This window comes from Ranitomeya variabilis, chromosome 7 (assembly GCF_051348905.1).
Source record: "Ranitomeya variabilis isolate aRanVar5 chromosome 7, aRanVar5.hap1, whole genome shotgun sequence".
In the NCBI taxonomy this organism is placed as follows: Eukaryota; Metazoa; Chordata; class Amphibia; order Anura; family Dendrobatidae; genus Ranitomeya; species Ranitomeya variabilis.
The window spans coordinates 155,110,942-155,131,838 of record NC_135238.1 but is presented as its reverse complement, the minus strand read 5'-3'; the positions used below and the strand labels follow the sequence as shown (position 1 = coordinate 155,131,838).

General features: G+C 43.2%; 1 protein-coding gene across 2 annotated transcripts in view; it reads right to left on the bottom strand.

Annotated features, from left to right (window-relative positions):
- Positions 1-20,897, bottom strand: part of VPS8 (VPS8 subunit of CORVET complex) — a 245,713-nt gene that overhangs the window by 179,720 nt on the left and 45,096 nt on the right. For both annotated transcript variants that reach the window (XR_013217732.1, XM_077272120.1), the window contains exons 13-15: positions 18,058-18,165; positions 14,530-14,610; positions 14,281-14,451 (exon numbers count right to left, since the gene is read on the bottom strand). Coding sequence is in view for 1 of the 2 variants with exons in the window: in XM_077272120.1 (XP_077128235.1) it covers positions 14,281-14,451; positions 14,530-14,610; positions 18,058-18,165 (360 nt within the window). In the remaining variant the exon portion in view is untranslated. The remainder of the gene's footprint in view (positions 1-14,280; positions 14,452-14,529; positions 14,611-18,057; positions 18,166-20,897) is intronic.

Sequence of the window (20,897 nt, the reverse complement as noted above, 5' to 3'; positions counted from 1 at the left end):
GCGACGGCGGTTAGCAAAGCGCTGAGCCTTCTCTTGGGACAACGTCAAATTGTCCACCACATGGTTCCAAATCTGCTGCAACCTATCCACCACAGAATCCACCCCAGGACAGTCAGAGGGCTCAACCTGACCCAAGGAAAAACGAGGATGAAAACCAGAATTGCAAAAGAAAGGTGAAACCAAAGTAGCAGAACTAGCCCGATTATTGAGGGCGAACTCAGCCAATGGCAAAAAAGTCACCCAATCATCCTGATCAGCAGAAACAAAACATCTCAAATAAGTTTCCAAGGTCTGATTAGTTCGTTCGGTTTGGCCATTCGTCTGAGGATGGAAGGCCGACGAAAAAGACAATTCAATGCCCATCTTAGCACTAAAGGACCGCCAAAATCTGGACACAAACTGGGATCCTCTGTCAGACACAATGTTCTCCGGAATACCATGTAAACGAACCACATTCTGAAAAAACAGTGGCACCAAATCGGAGGAGGAAGGCAGCTTAGGCAAAGGTACCAAATGGACCATTTTAGAAAAACGATCACAAACCACCCAGATGACAGACATCCTCTGAGAGACAGGAAGATCCGAAATAAAATCCATGGAAATATGCGTCCAAGGCCTCTTCGGGACAGGCAAAGGCAAAAGCAATCCACTGGCACGAGAACAGCAAGGCTTGGCCCGAGCACAAATCCCACAGGACTGCACAAAGGAACGCACATCCCGCGACAAGGAAGGCCACCAAAAGGACCTCGCCACCAAATCCCTGGTACCAAAAATCCCAGGATGACCCGCCAACACCGAAGAATGAACCTCGGAAATAACTCTACTGGTCCATCTGTCCGGGACAAACAGTCTCTCTGGTGGACAATGGTCAAGTCTATTGGCCTGAAACTCCTGCAACACCCGTCGCAGATCAGGAGAGATGGCAGACAAAATCACCCCCTCTTTGAGGACACCAGTCGGTTCAGAAACTTCCGGGGAGTCAGGTACAAAACTCCTAGAAAGGGCATCAGCCTTCACGTTTTTCGAACCCGGAAGATATGAAACCACGAAATTGAAACGAGAGAAAAACAGCGACCATCGAGCCTGTCTCGGATTGAACCGTTTGGCAGACTCGAGATAAGTCAAATTCTTGTGATCCGTCAAGACCACCACACGATGCTTGGCCCCCTCAAGCCAATGTCGCCACTCCTCAAATGCCCACTTCATTGCCAACAACTCACGATTACCAACATCATAATTCCGCTCGGCAGGCGAAAACTTTCTTGAAAAGAAAGCACATGGTCTCAACACAGAGCCATCAGAGCTTCTCTGCGACAAGACAGCCCCTGCTCCAATCTCAGAAGCATCAACCTCGACCTGAAAGGGGAGACATCGGGCTGGCGCAAGACAGGAGCCGAAGAAAATCGACGTTTCAGCTCCTGAAAGGCCTCCACGGCCGCAGGAGACCAATTTGTCACATCAGAACCCTTCTTGGTCAAATCCGTCAAAGGCTTAACCACACTAGAAAAATTAGTGATGAAGCGACGGTAAAAATTAGCAAAACCCAAGAACTTCTGAAGACTCTTCACAGATGTAGGTTGAGTCCAGTCATAAATAGCCTGGACCTTGACTGGATCCATCTCAATAGTAGAAGGAGAAAAAATAAAGCCCAAAAAGGAAACCTTCTGGACTCCGAAGAGACATTTAGAGCCCTTCACAAACAAGGCATTGGCACGCAGGACCTGAAATACCATCCTGACCTGCTTCACATGAGACTCCCAATCATCAGAAAAGACCATATATCATCCAGGTACACAATCATAAATCTATCCAGATAGTCTCGGAAGATGTCATGCATGAAGGACTGAAACACAGAGGGGGCATTAGAAAGCCCAAAAGGCATCACCAAGTACTCAAAATGGCCTTCGGGCGTATTAAATGCTGTTTTCCATTCATCGCCCTGCTTTATGCGCACAAGATTATACGCTCCTCGAAGATCTATCTTAGTGAACCAACTGGCCCCCCTAATCCGGGCAAACAGATCGGACAACAGTGGCAAGGGGTACTGAAATTTGACCGTGATGTTATTTAGAAGGCGATAATCAATACAGGGTCTCAGAGAACCATCCTTCTTGGCCACAAAAAAGAACCCCGCACCCAAAGTGGACGAGGACGGGCGAATATGCCCCTTCTCCAAGGACTCCTTTATATAACTCCGCATAGTGGCATGTTCTGGTACAGATAAATTAAAAAGTCGTCCCTTAGGGAACTTACTACCAGGAATCAGATTTATAGCACAATCACAATCCCTATGAGGAGGTAGGGCACTGGATTTGGGCTCATCAAATACATCCTGGTAGTCCGACAAAAATTCAGGGACTTCAGAAGGAGTAGAAGAAGCAATTGACACCAAAGGAGCATCGCCATGAATTCCCTGGCAACCCCAACTTGACACAGACATTGCTTTCCAATCCAGGACTGGATTATGAGCCTGCAGCCATGGCAGACCCAACACTACAACATCATGCAAATTATGTAGCACAAGAAAGCGAATCACCTCCTGATGTGCAGGAGCCATGCACATGGTCACTTGGGTCCAGTACTGAGGTTTATTCTTGGCCAATGGCGTAGCATCAATTCCCTTTAGTGGGATAGGGAATTGTAAAGGCTCCAAGATAAAACCACAGCGCCTGGCAAATGACAAATCCATCAAATTCAGGGCGGCACCTGAATCCACAAAGGCCATAACTGGGTAGGATGACAGAGAGCAAATCAAAGTAACAGACAAAATGAATTTAGGTTGTACAGTACCAATGGTGACAGACTTGGCAAACCTTTTTGTGCGCCTAGAACACTCTGAGATAACATGAGTAGAATCACCACAGTAAAAGCACAACCCATTCTGACGTCTGAAGTTTTGCCGTTCAACTCTGGTCAGAATCCTGTCGCATTGCATAGGCTCAGGTTTCTGCTCAGAAAATACCGCCAGATGGTGCACAGGTTTGCGCTCCCGCAAACGCCGATCAATCTGAATGGCCAAAGACATTGACTCATTCAGACCCGCAGGTGTGGGGAACCCCACCATAACATCTTTAAGGGCTTTAGAAAGACCCTTTCTGAAAATCGCCGCCAGGGCGCACTCATTCCATTGGGTGAGCACAGACCACTTCCTAAACTTCTGACAGTAAACCTCTGCTTCATCTTGACCCTGAGAGAGAGCCAGCAAAACCTTCTCTGCTTGGTCTACCAGATTAGGTTCCTCATAAAGCACTCCAAGCGCCAGAAAAAACGCATCCACATTTAGCAATGCAGGATCTCCTGGCGCCAGAGAGAATGCCCAATCTTGAGGGTCACCACGTAACAAAGAAATAACAATTTTAACTTGCTGAACAGAATCACCAGAGGAGCGAGGTCTCAGAGAAAGGAATAACTTACAATTATTCTTAAAGTTCAAAAACCTAGATCTATCTCCGGAGAACAGCTCAGGAATTGGTATTTTAGGCTCTGACATAGGACTGCGGACTACATAATCCTGAATGCACTGTACCATTGCAGTGAGATGATCCACACTAGAAGACAGACTCTGAATGTCCATATCTACAGCTGAATTCAGAACCACCCAGAGATTAAGGGGAGGAGAGAGGCTAAACACAGTGCAGAGAAGAAAAAAAAATGACTTCAGGATTTCTCTTCTCCCTCTTCTGCTGCATTAACACTTTGTGGCCTGCTGTACTGTTATGATCCGGTGGTAGGATCTCAAAACTGACCTGATACATATAACCAGAATGTTAGGACAAGTTCTGGGGATGTGTAAGCTATACTGACCGCAATCCTGATCCTATCCAACACACTAAAGGCAGCCGTGGAGCGTTACCTAAAAACCTAGACGCTTCTTCACAGCCTGAGAAACTGACTGCCCCTAGAGAGAAAGCAAAGACCTCACTTGCCTCTGAGAAATAACCCCAAAGTTATAGACAGCCCCCCACAAATAATAACGGTGAGTTAAGGGGAAAATACAAACGTAGAAATGAAACAGGTTTAGCAAATGAGGCCCGCTAACACTAGATACACAGAAAATAGATAGGAATCTGTGCGGTCAGTACAAAAACTATCAAAAATAAACCACGCAGAGAATACAAGAACCCCCCACACCGACTCACGATGTGAGGGGCGCACTCTGCACCCCAGAACTAACCAGCAAGCAAAAAATCACATAAAAGCAAGCTGGACTGAACTCATCATATACTGAGAAACGTTTTCAAGGAAATAATGAGCAAAATGAACAAGCAAACTTAGCTTCTCCAGCAGGAGACTGGTCACAAGGAATATTCAGGAGAGCTGAGAATCAGGACTGAATACACCGACAGCAGGCAACAAATGAAGGTCCAGGTGAGTTAAATAGGCCCAGCATAGAAGGAAATGAAGCAGCTGAGCCCAGCCATATCGCTAAAGGCCACCAGAGGGAGCCCAAGAACAAACTCACACAGTACCACTCATGACCACAGGAGGGAGCCCGAGAACGGAATTCACAACAACTTTCTTCCACATGTTTGGTGTGTCTCCCAGGTGGCTTGTTGCAAACTTTAAACAACACTTTTTCTGGATATCTGTGAGAAATGTCTTTTTTCTTGCCACTCTTCCATAAAGGCCAGATTTGTGCAGTGTACGGCTGATTGTTGTCCTATGGACAGACTGTCCCACTTCAGCTGTAGATCTCTGCAGTTCATCCAGAGTGATCATGGGCCTCTTGGCTGCATCTCTGATCCGTTTTCTCCTTGTTTGAGATGAAAGTTTAGAGGGACGGCCGGGTCTTGGTAGATTTGCAGTGGTATGACACGTTTTCCATTTCAATATGATCGCTTGGACAGTGCTCCTTGGGATGTTTAAAGTTTTGGAAATCATTTTGTATCCAAATCCAGCTTTAAACTTCTCCACAACAGTATCACGGACCTGCCTGTTGTGTTCCTTGATCTTCATGATGCTCTCTGTGCTTCAAACAGAACCCTGAGACTATCACAGAATAGATGCATTTATACGGAGACTTGATTACACACTGATGGATTATACTTATCATCATTAGGCATTTAGGACAACATTGGATCATTCAGAGATCCACAATGAACTTCTGGAGTGAGATTGCTGCATTGAAAGTAAAGGGGCCGAATAATATTGCATGCCCCGCTTTTCCGCAAAAATTTAAAATAACCAATACATTTTGTTCAACTTCACAATTGTGTTCCACTTGTTGTTGATTCTTCACCAAAAGTTTACATTTGACATCTTTATGTTTGAAGCATGATTTGTGGGAAAAGGTTGAAAATTTCCAGGGAGCCGAATACTTTCACAAGACACAAGTATATATATATATATATATATATATATATATATATATATATATATATATATATACACAGTACAGAGCAAAAGTTTGGACACACCTTCTCATTTAAAGATTTTTCTCTATTTTCATGACTATGAAAATTGTACATTCACACTGAAGGCATCAAAACTATGAATTAACACATGTGGAATTATATACTTAACAAAAAAGTGTGAAACAACTGTAAATATGTCTTATATTCTAGGTTCTTCAAAGTAGCCACCTTTTGCTTTGATGACTGCCTTGCACACTCTTGGCATTCTCTTAATGAGCTTCAAGAGGTAGTCACCGGGAATGGTTTTCACGTCACAGGTGTGCCCTGTCAGGTTTAATAAGTGGGATTTCTTGCCTTATAAATGGGGTTGGGACCATCAGTTGTGTTGTGCAGAAGTCTGGTGGATACACAGCTGATAGTCCTAGTCCTACTGAATAGACTGTTAGAATTTGTATCATGGCAAGAAAAAAGCAGCTAAGTAAAGAAAAACGAGTGGCCATCGTTACTTTAAGAAATTAAGGTCAGTTAGTCTGAAAAATTGGGAAAACTTTGAAAGTGTCCACAAGTGCAGTTGCAAAAACCATCAAGGGCTACAAAGAAACTGGCTCACATGAGGACCGTCCCAGGAAAGGAAGACCAAGAGTCACCTCTGCTTCTGAGGATAAGTTTATCCGAGTCACCAGCCTCAGAAATCGCAGGTTAACAGCAGCCCAGATTAGAGACCAGGTCAATGCCACACAGAGTTCTAGCAGCAGACACATCTCTACAACAACTGTTAAGAGGAGACTTTGTGCAGCAGGCCTTCATGGTAAAATGGCTGCTAGGAAACCACTGCTAAGGACAGGCAACAAGCAGAAGAGACTTGTTTGGGCTAAAGAACACAAGGAATGGACATTAGACCAGTGGAAATCTGTGCTTTGGTCTGATGAGTCTAAATTTGAGATCTTTGGTTCCAACCACCGTGTCTTTGTGCGACGCAAAAAAGGTGAACGGATGGACTCTACATGCCTGGTTCCCACCGTGAAGCATGGAGGAAAAGGTGTGATGGTGTGGGGGTGCTTTGCTGGTGACACTGTTGGGGATTTATTCAAAATTGAAGGCATACTGAACCAGCATGGCTACCATAGCATCTTGCAGCGGCATGCTATTCCATCCGGTTTGCATTTAGTTGGACCATCATTTATTTTTCAACAGGACAATGTCCCCAAACACACCTCCAGGCTGTGTAAGGGCTATTTGACCAAGAAGGAGCGTGATGGGGTGTTACGCCAGATGACCTGGCCTCCACAGTCACCAGACCTGAACCCAATCGAGATGGTTTGGGGTGAGCTGGACCGCAGAGTGAAGGCAAAAGGGCCAACAAGTGCTAAGCATCTCTGGGAACTCCTTCAAGATTGTTGGAAGACCATTCCTGGTGACTACCTCTTGAAGCTCATCAAGAGAATGCCAAGAGTGTGCAAAGCAGTCATCAAAGCAAAAGGTGGCTACTTTGAAGAACCTAGAAAATAAGACATATTTTCGGTTGTTTCACACCTTTTTGTTAAGTATATAATTCCACATGTGAATGTACAATTTTCAGTCATGAAAATACAGAAAAATCTTTAAATGAGAAGGTGTATCCAAACTTTTGCTCTGTGCTGTATATATATATAGGGGTTGGACAAAATAATGGAAACACCTAACATTTTGGCATCATAATCTTCAAACGTGATAAGCCGTGACACATGGTAATGTTTTGTAGTTGATTATTTGTGTTTTGTGATATGTTTATGTAAATTGACTGTTTGTTTTGCATAATTGTAAGAACATTGATGAGAACCTGATACCAATGTCAGACCTCTCGGATTTTCAGAGAGGCCAAATTGTTGGTGCTCGTATGGCAGGTGCTAGTGTAACAGAAAGTGCCCGAATGCTTGCCGTGTCAAGAGATATTGTCTCCAAAGTAATGACTGCATTTGAAAGAGAAGGAAAAACGTCCGCAGCAAAGCACAGGTCCGGCCGAAAGTCAAAGTTGACTGAGAGAGACCGTCAGACTCTAAAGCGAATTGTGAGACCGGATCACAAGACCACAGCTCCAAAAATCACTGCTGAGCTCAATGAACACCTACAGAACCCAGTTTCCATGAAAACTGTTCATCGGGAGCTGCACAAATCTGGATTCCACGGAAGAGCTGCAATTAGAAAACCGCTGCTCTTAATGACAAATGTTTCCAAGTGTTTAGAGTGGTGTAGAAACCTCCAGAATTGGTCTCTCGAGCAGTAGAAACATGTAATATTCTCAGACGAATCATCGTTTACCCTATTTCCGACCTCCGGCCGAGTGTACGTTTGGAGACAGCCGAAAGAAGCATTCCATCCAGACTGCCTTCTCCCAACCGTAAAACATGGTGGAGGTTCAGTGATGATCTGGGGTGCTATTTCATGGAGATCCGCCGGGCCAATGATATCCCTTCATGGAAGAATTAACAGCCGAGATTATTTAGGCATTTTGGGCGACCAAGTGCATCCAATGGTTCAAGCACTGTTCCCGGAGGGGAACGCCATCTTTCAGGATGATAATGCACCAATTCATACAGCTAGAATCGTTAAAGCATGGCACAAGGAACATTCAAGGAAGTTGAGCATCTCATCTGGCCCCCACAATCCCCAGACCTCAACATTATTGAGTATTTACAGTCGATTTTAGAGACTCAAGTTAGACGTCGATTTCCGCCGCCATCGTCGCTCAAAGAACTGGAGGGTGTTTTCACTGCAGAATGGGCTAAAATTCCTTTGGAATCAATTCACACCTTGAATGAATCCATACCTTGGAGAATTGAGGCTGTAATTGCAGCAAAAGGTGGACCTACACCATATTAACCTAACTTTTGTTGATGTTTCCAGGTGTTTCCATTATTTTGTCCAACCCCTGTATATAGGTATGCAATTGCTACCATCCACCTTTCGTGTCTCCCCTTTTTCCTCATAGTTTGTAAGCTTGCGAACAGGGCCCTCATTCCTCTTGGTGTCCGTTTTGATCTGTGATCATTGTTATGTTGTAATGTCTATTGTCTGTACAAGTCCCCTCTATAATGTAAAGTGCTGCGGAATATGTTGGTGCTATACAAATAAAATTATTATTATTATTATCATCACCGCTGCCTACTTTACACATTATATATGGACAAAACCCAAGACAAAAACAAAATGACCTTATACCCTGTGGTAAGTAAATAGTAATAGTACATATAAATAACATGGGGTATCTAGTACTATTTTGGTTAAAAAAAAAAAGCATAAAAAAAGCCATTCCACTGCAAAAAGGTCTACCATCAGGGCCGTGTTTGCCACTGGTACCAGAGTGCAGGTATCTAGAGTGGAAAGCTGCAGGGGGCAGCACCACCATGAATAAGGAAAAAAAAATTAACTCCACCCTGATTCACCTCTGGACCAAGTGTCAGGATCTGCATTTTAATTTGATGTGGATATCGATCTATCTAATCCTATACATAATCTAGGGTAAGCCCATAATCCTATTTAGCTTAGGCTTGCACTTTAAATACTAAATAATAACACAAAAACTGCATGAGGTACTCATGACAGTAAAAAGTGACCAAAAAAGAACGATAAAAATTAAAAGAATTCTTTGTTAAATATTAACGATAAAATTCAAAGATATTGAATATAAAAGGCAGAAAAATGAAAAAAGGACCTCCAAGGAAATTACAGGGAAAAGGGGCATAGCAGATCTTCACATCAGAATGATAAAATGTAAATCAACTTAGGCACTACTAGTCAAAAGCAAGTTTAGGATCGATATAGCCTGCAATTTAACAATAAAGATTGTGCATTGTAAAAATAAATGTTCAGAAAGGTGATATTTCACCTGATATAAGAGCTGAGACAGATAAATGGCGGCCAGACCCTAAACAATTTTGACAATTTGTGAAAATGCACAACAAGGAAAAGAATACCGGTATATATGGATTTTACCTGTAAGGAGCGTTGTTGTGTGCATCCGTATTAGTGCAGAGAGGAGAAGGTACAGCGTGCCAATCCCTGCGCCCGACGAGCGCCGTTTCGCTAAAGAAGCACTCGATGAGCAAGCGCTATTATTGTCTGGTTGTAAAATGCTGCATCTGCAGCCATCTTATAGATGGGAACGTCATTCCGAAAGGACAGGTCGGCTGAACGAGGGACATGGCTTCACATAGTAAGAAAATTGGTGGTGATATCTATAACATGGTGGAGGTATCTAAATATATTTCTTTATCTAACTTTGATCTATCTAGCCATCCATGTTTATCACATCCTATCCATAATCAAGGCCGTCATATTATTTATATGCACATATACTGTATATCTATATCTGTATATATCTATATATACAGTCATGATCTAACATGTTGGCTTACTTTAAATTGTTCCAGAAAATGAAGTATTTCTCCAGGAAAATTATTGCAATTACAATTGTTTTATATACAAATGTTAATTTCCTTTGTGTGTATTAGAACAACACAAAAAAAACAGAGGAGAAAGGGCAATCCCTAAAAATGGACCAGACAAAATTGCTCTCACTTAACTCTGAGCTACCAAACCTGTAGGAAAAGTGTCCAGTGGAGAGACCACTTCATATGGAGTAACTCATATTTCTTTATAACACTACCATGATCTCAGCCCCGTACACGATTATACAGGCATTCCTCAGCTCCATTTATATGCCAATAATGGCACAAACTTACCTTAGGGAGACTAAAAAAAAAAAATCAAGTGACCTCCAGACAAATTGACCCGCCCCTGCTGACAAAATGACCCGCCCCTGCTGAATATTTAGGAGAAAATTGTTGTAAAGTTGGTTGTTTCTTTTTCCCACCAGCTCAGATCGGCTATGACTGGCTGGCTGTAGAATGATGCATCTGCAGCCACCTTAGGCTATGTTCACACGTTGCGTTTTTGCAAAATGCAGCGTGTCACTTCTTTAAGCGTTTTTCACTCATTGAAAGCAATGAGGATTATAATGAGGGGACAATATAGTCTTTCTCCAAGTAACCATGAAGATACAATGGGTTTACATAAAACATTTCAAGCCACAAGTGTATGGAGATCCGCTAAAAAAACAAATGGAAAAAAAAGAACACATCTTTTATGCAATTTGAGTTTACCTCCTTCAGTTTCTAAAAGAGTGAGAAATAGTACAGATAAAAGGTTCACTTTATTTACAGACAAAATACATAGTTACTTACTGGTAACGTTTTTCTCCTTCCCCCATGATGGCACCACGAAGAGAATTGCAGAGAATGGATCATTAGGGAGGGACCACCGCTTCCAGGACCCTTCTACCAAACGTAAGGTCTGAAGAAGAGGCTAGGTACAGCAGATAGTGATTGAAGAATGTAAAGGGGGAAGACCACGTAGCGACTTTACATATCTGCTCAAATGAGGCACTAGCTCTTTCTGCCCAGAAGGCTGACACTGCCCTTGTCGACTGAGCGGCCACCCCACGTGAGGAGTATGATAGGGTGATGGCGTACCTTATCCATCTCGCCAATGTGCCCATAGAAGATTTTTGCCCCTTTCGAGGTCCCTGAAAGAACACAAAGAGAGACCTATCCTGCCTAAACTCTCATGTGGCCGCTAGGTATTGGATTAGGCACCTTCTGACATCTAATGTATGAAATAGAATGTAAGTCCGCAAGGACAGGGTCCTCTCCCCTCTGTACCAGTCTGTCACTGTAAACTTGTTTACTGTAAACGATATTTATAACCCTGTATGTAACCCCTTTCTCATGTACAGCACCATGGAATTAATGGTGCTATATAAATAAATAATAATAATAATAATAATAATAATAAATGCTCTCTCTTCTTTGTTCTTGGGATTGGGACAAAAGGAAGGGAGGGAGGTCGCCTGAGATCTATGGAAATGCGACACCACTTTTAGTAGGTAGGCTGGGTCAGTTTTAAGAATAACCCTATCCTCCAAGATTTGTATGAAGGGAGGGCCAGCAGATAAAGCTTGGATGTCACTGACCCTGCAAGCTGACGTGAGTGCTACTAAAAGTGATATGTCTTAAGGAACAGGATTCTTAGCAAAGCCTTTGCCAGAGGTTCGAAAGGAGGTTTGGTAGGGCTGTAAGGACCTAGTTTAAATCCCAAGGAGGGAGTATTCCGCGAGGGGATGGGTCTAGACCTGGCCGATGCCTTTATGAATCTGGATATCCACCGATTTCCTAGCCAGGTTGTGATTGTATAGGGCCCCTAATGCTGCGACTTGAACCTTTAAAGTGCTTGTAGCTAGGCCCTGTTTCAACCCCTTCTGTAGAAACGCTAAGATGGCTTTTAGTGGAACCCCTCCTTCTAACTTGGAACCTGAAGCTGAAAGGAACTTTCTCCATGATTTCCCATAAAGTTTGGGGGTAACGGGTTTTCTACTTTGTAGCAACGTGGAGAATAAGTTTGGGGAAAATCCCTTATTACTCAGGAGAGCTCTCTCAAATACCAGGCTGTAATGTGTAACTTTGTTACCTAAGGATGAAGGACCGGTCCCTGGCAAAGAAGGTTCGGAAGCTCTGGAAGTACCAAGGGGTCAGAGATGGACATCATACTCAGCCAAGAAAACCACGTCCTCTTTGGCCAGAAGGGGGCTATTAAGATCACTTTTGCCCTGTCTTCCCGGATTTTCCTCAGAACCGCCGGAATCAGGGAAATTGGAGGAAAAGCATAGGATGGATGGTGGACCCATGGAATCATGAAGGCATAAAACGCTATGGGGTTACCTTTGGGGGCTATCAAGCAGAATGCTTCTACCTTCCTGTTCTAACCATTGGCGAATAGATCTATGGACGGACGACCCCACCTTTCTGCGATCTGATTGAACGCTGATTCAGTTCCCACTTGCCCTGTCTTAGCTGGATCCGACTCAGGAAGTTCGCTCTGCGATTTTCTGTTCCTCTTATGTGGAGTGTAGATAAAAACCCCAGTTGTCCTCGGCTAACTGAAAAACGGACCTTGTCACCTCCATGAGGGGCCGGGACTGGATTCCTCCCTGGTGATTTAGGTATGCTACCACTACCCGGTTGTCTGAGAATACTCTTACGTGGTGTCCCAGGAGAGTGTTCAAGAATTCTAAAAGGGCGAATTTTACTGCCAACAGTTCCTCCATGTTTGAGGATACTGATCTTAGGTCCTTTGTTCAGATCTCTTGCGCTATCTGGTAGTCCAGGTGTGCCCCCCAACCCCCGAGGTTTGCGTCTGTTGTCAGAAACTGAGAGATTGAAATCACCCACGGAATGCCCCTGGTTAAGTTGTTTATCCTCATCCACCATTCTAAAGAAAGTACCATTTCTGACGACATGGTTAAGTGCCTTTCTAAATGCCCTTTTAGAGAGTTTCTGGCTGATAACATGTGTTGTGTTGGTCTGTTTCTGGGCACATTGAATGGCCGGGATACAGGCAGTCATGGAACCTAGGAGGGACATCGCTTTCCGTAAGTCGTAGAGGGGAGGTCCCTTATCCGAGATATCATGGCTATGATTTTCTGAACTTTATCCATCAGAAGGCGACAATCCTGTTTCTTTGAATCTAATATGATACCCAGATGTTCCTGTACCTGGTTCGGCACGGTTTTCTTCCAGCCCTGGCCTGGGCTGCCTGCAGCGCAGGCGACGAGGTATCCGGGAGAGGCAGTATCCAGCGATGCCTCTCCCCGCACACCCTAAAGGCCCACTGACCCCAGCGGTGGCGACACAGGACACCACGCCAGCCAAGGCAGGGAACCCCCGCTGCCTGGATCGAACTGACCGGGCATGGCATCCCACGACAATCTCTTCTGGCACCTTGCAGGTACGCCGACTGTAGGTCCCCCGTCAAAGACAGGAAACCAACTGATGCAGGAGAGAGGTACCGTGCCTTTTTATCTGTAGGTTTCCTGTCTTTGAAGGGCGGATCCCCTCTCTCTCCGTGGTGCCTTCATGGGGGAAGGAGAAAAACAAAACTAGTGTGTGAATGCATCATCTGTCCACAGGACTAGTGATAAATGTTAAGTTTTCTGGGACCTAAAAAAAGTCAGCTGTGTGAATGGATTAGAAAACGACAGAAGCGCCTCTAGTGCAGGTAGAACATAGATTGCGTTGATGAATTGTCAGCTGTTACACTCACCTGTTAGCATGGTGCAAACCAGGCACAACACTGATCATCACATGAGGAGTCTCTATGTATTAGCTGCAGCTGTGTCCGCTGACTCCCAGGCCAACCGGCATTGGGTCTAAGGAATGAGGATGTGTATTAAGAATAGTGCGGACTGGTGAGTGCTGTCACAGAGACGAGGAGCCAAAGGGTGAGGGTAATGGTTTATTTAAAGCCCTACGCACTTCAGAGCAAATCAGGCTCCTTCATCAGGTGAGCACTGTGTGTCTCAGAGCAGATAAGGCTCCTTCATCAGGTTGACAGTATGCGTTTCAGAGCCAATAAGGCTCCTTCATCAGGTGGATGTTACTCATTTCAAAACCGATAAGGCTCCTTCATCAGGTAGACAATATGTGTTTCAGAGCTAATCAGGCTCCTTCATCAGGTAGATGTTACACATTTCAAAGCCAATCATGCTCCTTCATCAGGTGTAGGTTACGTGTTTTAGAGCCAATCATGCTCCTTCATCAGGTGGATATTATGTGTCTCGTGGCAGCACTCACCCGCCTGCAGTATTTTTGATTCACATGCTTATTCCTGTGTGAAAGAAGGGTTAGTGAGTATGTGCAACCACAGCTCCATTCACTGACCTTTAACTGTCTTATAGGAGTTACAGACAGAGTTAAGTTTTATTCACTCAAGGGATTTTGGTTTCCTTGTTCTTGGGATCAGTGGATTTATCAACACCAAGTTCTCTACCAATCATACATATATCTTTACTATGGATATTTGATAAATGTTGTCTATGGTACAAAAATCTTACCAGCGCCTGGCTGACATTCCCCCCTGTGGCCAGAGACTTGAAGTGGCTGCTGTTATAGACAAGCTGGAAGTCAGAAATCTCCAGTGTTTCCAGTTCCTCTTGACTCTGTCTGTCGATCACATGGAGCTTTTCTGCACTGTCCAGGAGGGCCACCGTACGAGCATTAATCCACTGTGAAAAGAAAGAGCCAGTACATAAAAAAAGAGCAGCAGCTGCCGATGATCCAACAGGTGGCTGCAGAATACTCACCGTGAAGTTGATGAGATCATAGTGCAGATGGAGCTGCTTTTGTTTGTTTATATGGATTGCTCCGGATTCATCCCTCTTCACCTGGAGATACAGGATTTCTGTTAATGATACACTAATATATCGTACACTGCACTAACAATGAAGCTTTGTTATAGCTCTACATGAACTACAGAATACAGTGCTAAATGCTACAGAACAAAACATGCCACACTATACTGCAGCACGGGCAACTAATAAAGAATAATGTAGATGCTCTTGTGCACACCTGTTTCATTTGATGTGCCATGTCTGGGTCGTCCGCCATATTAAGACCCCTTCTTCCCATCATAAATGGTGCCCTAATGCAGGCTACATTTGTCATAAAGTCAGAATCTCATCACAATTGCTTTTTCTCCATTCTAATTTTAGTCACTGACCTAGAGTTAATATCCCCTGATACAGGTACTTCTCACAAAATTAGAATATCATCAAAAAGTTAATTTATTTCAGTTCTTCAATACAAAAAGTGAAACTCGTATATTATATATAGTTATTACAAACAGAGTGATCTATTTCAAGTGTTTATTTCTGTTAACGTTCATGATTATGGCTTACAGCCTATGAAAGCCCAAAAGTCATTATCTCAGTATATTAGAATACTTTATAACACCAGCTTGAAAAATGATTTTAAAATCAAAAATGTTGGCCTACTGAAATGTATGTTCAGTAAATGCACTCAATACTTGGTCAGGGCTCCTTTGGCATCAATTACTGCATCAATGCAGCGTGGCATGGAGGTGTCAGCCTGTGGCACTGCTGAGATGTTATGGAAGCCCAGGTTGCTTTGATAGCAGCCTTCAGCTCGTCTGCATTGTTGGGTCTGGTGTCCCTCATCTTCCTAAAGTATTCTAATTTACTGAGTATTCTAATTTACTGAGATAATGACTTTTGGGTTTTTATTGGCTGTAAGCCATAATCATCAACATTAACAGAAATAAACACTTGAAATAGATCACTCTGTTTGTAATGACTCTATATATGAGTTTCACTTTTTGTATTGAAGAACTGAACTTAACTTTTTGATCTCGGTGTATCCTGTGTGATGTAATGTATACAGCAGATTTTCAGTGTATCCCATATGTTGTATACAGCAGAGTCTCAGTCTATCCTATGTGATGTATACAACAGAGTGTCAGTGTATCCCATGTGGTGTATACAGCAGATTCTCACTGTACCCTATGTGATGTTTACAGCATTCTCAGTGTATCCTGTGTGATGCATACAGCAGAGTCTCATATGTGATGTACACAGTAGAATCTCAGTATCTCCTGTTTTGTATACAGCAGTCTTAGTGTCTCCTATGTGTTCTATATACAGTATCAGTGTGTTATGTGATGTATATACATTAGTATCAGTGTATCCTATATGATGTATACAGAAGTCTCAGTGTATCCTATGTCTTGCATACAGCAGTCTCAGTATCTCCTTTGTGATGCAGCTTCCGCCTATCTCACCTGCTATATATTAGCTCTCTTAAAGAAGAAATAATAGGTCATATTTATAAGACTTTCAGACAGGGCAATAACAGCGCAGCTTTCATATGTCAAGAACCAGACTGAGTGGAAGAGCTCTTATGAAAATGTACAATACACTAAGAGCCCAGGACTAATCTGGGGGATTAGTTACCTGGGCAAACTAGTCATACCTAATTAGCACATGATGTCCATCAAAAGAAAAGTGTTTGCCGCTCTTAGCTGTATCGTTTTGTCACTCCAGACACTCCATAAAAATGCAAGGCTAGAGTGCCGTATTATTCTGTCGGTAATTTGGTGGCCTTAGGGAACATGCCTGGTTCTCTGTAAATGAACAACCACGACTAAGAAGTATACTGTTTTTATGAATGAGAGACTATTAGGGAATGAGAACTTGTTTCAGATTTGTAGCTTTGTTTTCTGAACAGATTTGTCACAAAACCGGAGGGGTTTCCTGATGGTAGCAAAGTGAATGAGAATCCTGACGTCTCATGCACACGTTGCAGATTTGTGACTTGCAAATTTGGTGTACATTTGAATCTGATACATGTCAATTCTTTCAGCATTTTTGCTGTAGATTTCACTTATACTGAGTGGGGACAAATCTGCACCAAAAACGCATCAAAACCACGCATATTTTAAGCAGCGGTTTTCCTGCCAAGAAATGCAGAAAATACTTAGCGTGTGCACATACCCTTAATGTTGGATACCACAGTTCCCTTTTACATTCGTTTTCGGCAGAGATACACTATGTCCCTGGTTCATGAAGGCGTTTTTGACAAAAATTGTCAAAAATTTCCAAATGTTGCAACTTGAAGTTGCACAAAAAATGTGTGACTTTTGATGTTTTTCCACCAGTCTTGGCCAGCGGCGGTGCTTCTTTCAAGTGTTGTGCCTGTCTAACACTACTACCTCAGGTAAGCAATCTAGTCCTCCTGAGATGTTTTCATCCATGACTGATTCACACAGAAGAAATTTGTGTGTTTTTCTTTGTGTGAATCTGACATAGTGTGAACTGCAATACACACATTTGTTGGCCAGTTTTACCTATTGCAGACAGAGAAACCACTATATTTGGTCCCTCGTCTGTAGTGATTTTTCCTTAGAGTATTCTTGTGTTTTGGGATTGCTGACACATTAAAGCACCACTCCAGCGTTTTTTAGTTTTAATTGCAGCTCTGGAGTGGTGCTACTAATCTAAGTTCCATGCTCCGAGTCTTATACTTACCAGCCGTCATCTAAAACTCTTTACGGTGGATCACTCCAGTGTTCACTAGGCTATCCAGAAGTCACAACTCACTGTAGGTCTACAGGAGCCATAACGAGCCTCTCATAGATGTGTACTGAGAGCTTGTGACCGTTACCTTTGACTCCTGCTCAGTCAAAGGTTGTGGTCACAAAATCCGTAGTGGCGCCAGGAACAGCTGAAGATGGCAGCTGGTAAGTATAAGACTAGGTTCAAGGAACATAGACTTGTAGCATTACTCCAGAACTGAAAAAAAAAAAAAAAACGCTAGAGTGGTGTTTTAAAGTGGTATTCTTATCTCTAGTATTTATGTCATATCTATATAATATTCCATTAATGCTTAAAAGGTGAAGGTCATAGCCCTGAGACCCTCATTAATTAGGAGACTGGGAGTCCAGTGATAAAATTACAGCTGCTTATTAATAATTCTCAGCTGCCACAAGCAACAATGAAGTTCAATGGACAGGTGGCCAAGCTTGCGGAGTTATTGAAAGGGCTGAGAAAGCAATTCCTTGAATCTTGGAATAAGGGATCAACATACCCCTATTCTCTGAAGAGGTGGATCCTGTGGTTATGTCATAGGTGCTTAAGATGGGATTATCCCTTTAAATGAACCTGTATCAGCTTCAAAACAGAATTGCGTGTCATAGGCAATCATTTGTTTTGTTCTGGCACGTTCTAACTTCATTAATTAAATGCAAATCATTTTTATAATTGCTCCAAGAAAAAAAAGAATTCTCTGGCGTTAGTGATCCCATACTAAGTTCTTACCAAAAGGAAATGAACTACATCGCCTCTGCAGAAGGCCAGCATGGGGTTTAAGGCCCCCTGTAGGATCACAAAGTGCCAGGCTAGGAGTGGTACGCTGGAGGGATCCATCTAGGAGATGAAAAGAAACGGTAATTAAGCAATACATAATAAACTTATTACCAGACTGCTACATTGATTTCTGGTCCTTACAAAGCATTCGTGGTACATCAAAGATAACGTAGTCATCTCTAGGGACAAAATAAACCTGTCCTCAACCTTACATGTGAGCTAATGAGTGTATAATTAAAGTGTGTACAATACACTGGCACAGCGGGCAGAACTTTCTGCAATCCAAAAACCATTAAAGCGATTCTATGAATTACTTATTACTACTAGTAAAAAGAAAAACTTAGCTACAAGCTTATGTCATCTTTAATCTTCAGGAGCACAGCTCTCCTATGCCTCGTGGCTTCCTGATTGCCATGGGGTGGTGTGCTCCTGATTGACACTTTTCATGAATGTTTGTTATCCAGGACTGTGCGTTCCCCGATGTTGCAAGAAGAGGTAGCTTTGCCGCTACCGCATCAGAGACGTACAGAGGCAGAGATGCCGGCCAGATCCAGGGTCAGAGCAGTGCTTGGAAGTGCCACAACAAATAGCCTGTAAGCGCTGCAGACCGAGCTCAGAAGTCACTGACAATAGATTGCAGCGGTGGTCAATAATCTAGGCAACATGCTGTAAACAATAGAATAAAAATGTCTCAATTTTTGAGAATAGAGAGGATTTTCTAGAACAAATAAGTTGCAAAGTTGCAATTGAGCATCTATATGACAATGAGGATAACCCTGCTGCTCTTAGTGATCGCTTGGATTCTGCTCTTAAGCAACTCACTAGAAGTGTTTTGGATGAATGCTCAATAGCAGAGTAGATGGGTGAGAGAGCGATCAACAGAGAAAACCTAGGATGCTTCACATAAAGGGAATGCACCCCAAAGAAATCCCTGTGGTACAAACATTAGATAAGTGGTTTGGCACTGGAACAACTCTAAAACAGCATCACTGTTCTACTTTACAGGCCATCCTCATCACTAACCTCATCAATAACACCCCGTTTATCGAGAACCCTCCAGCTGATCTGTCCTGGAGTGACGGGTGTAGGCAAGACGGGGCCAGAGCAAATGAGTCACAGCAAGAACACGTTGGCGGCTGAGCACATTGGCAGCAACTATCATGATCGTTGTGCCCAGCGCAATAAAAAATACCAATTAGTAATGCCGTATAACCACTCACTGTAGAACAAAATCATAGAGCAGACAGCAGATGGTGAATGTACAAGACCCCTCCATTCACTGCGGTAACGGTCCCAAAGGTTACAGTGCACAGTGTGACCCCGGCATATTAGGGGGAGCACAAGATTTACTATGTCATGCAACTGCCATCAACAACGAAGTATAGCAATTCCTTAGATCTCACACAGGGAAGGCGTTCTGTCAGCTTATTCTTAGAATTGTTAGATGCCATATTTCCTAAGATTCCAGAAAACTGGAAACGACAAAGTTCACTAATCAAGTCGAAAATACTTCCTGCTCCACTAAGTTGATTGGAACTTCTCATTACCTCAGAATGGCACAGAAGACCCTACTATATACTTTAAAGGTGTTTTCTCATCTTCAATAATGGGTAAAATAGCTTAGTGCTTGTGAAAAGCAGCCTTTAAATGTGCCACCTATTTATTATGCATTGCTTATACAGTGCCAGCATATTCCGCAGCACTTTACATACAGAAGGAAGGTCATGTCCTGAGCTTGGATCCCTGCTGAGATGGTCGCTCTTCTCTTACTGAGCACTGTATGAGATTCCTCACCTTCCTGCCCCTTACATGGCCTGATATTGGTGGGAAGTAGGAGGATCACATGGACCTCACAGTGGGAGATGGACAACCACCTAGAAGGGATGTAGATTAGTGTTTATCAGCCCCAATCCTCAGATCCCCAACAGATCACGATTTGGGAATATCCAATAAAGAGAACATCAGTTACTCAAGCATCAATAATTACTTATATTACTCACTTATATAGCGCCATTAACTCCACAGCACTTTACAGACACTATGGGCACAGTCCCTATAAGGCTCATAATCTAGATTCCCTATCAGTATTTCTTTGAAATGTGGGATGAAACTGGAGAACCCGGAGGAAATCCACGCAAACACGGGGAGAACATACAGAGTCCTTGCAGATGTTGTCCTTGGTGGGATTTGAACCCAAGACCCCAGCAGTGCAACGCAACAGTGTTAAATGGCTCTTAATAAAAATCCTCTCTGCTCTCAAGAATGGGGGATTCTTAATTCTAATGTGTACAGATCATCTCAAAGTAGCCGGTTACGTTGGCGAGGGTGGTGCACCGCTTGTAGACTTCACGTTAGAGCCTGCAAGAATCGCTCTGAAGTTGGCCGGATTCCTGGTTCCAGCAGGCTCCAGTCCCTTCACTCCTCCCATTGCTGCAGAGGTAGAGCGGCGCCCAGCAGCAAAGAAAGGAGCGACCATGCTGTTAGTCTAAACTGTCAATCGTTAGGAGAGGACCCCCCGCCCGCCCCAGGGAAACAGAAAGCCCCGAGGCAGTGGGGCAGTGTGCTCCTGAAGAAAGAAAATGAGACAAACCCTTTAATGATAATAATTAATTATAACTTACTTACCAGTTCTGAAAACTAATAAGACTACTGAAATATAAAATGCTCTAGATCAGTTTAAAAGGGAACATCAAACCCCCTGCCATTCCCAATACTACTGTCAATGTGCACTCATCAGCAACGAAGTAGAGAATATCTGCGAATACTATTGCAATATAGTGTATCAAGGCAAT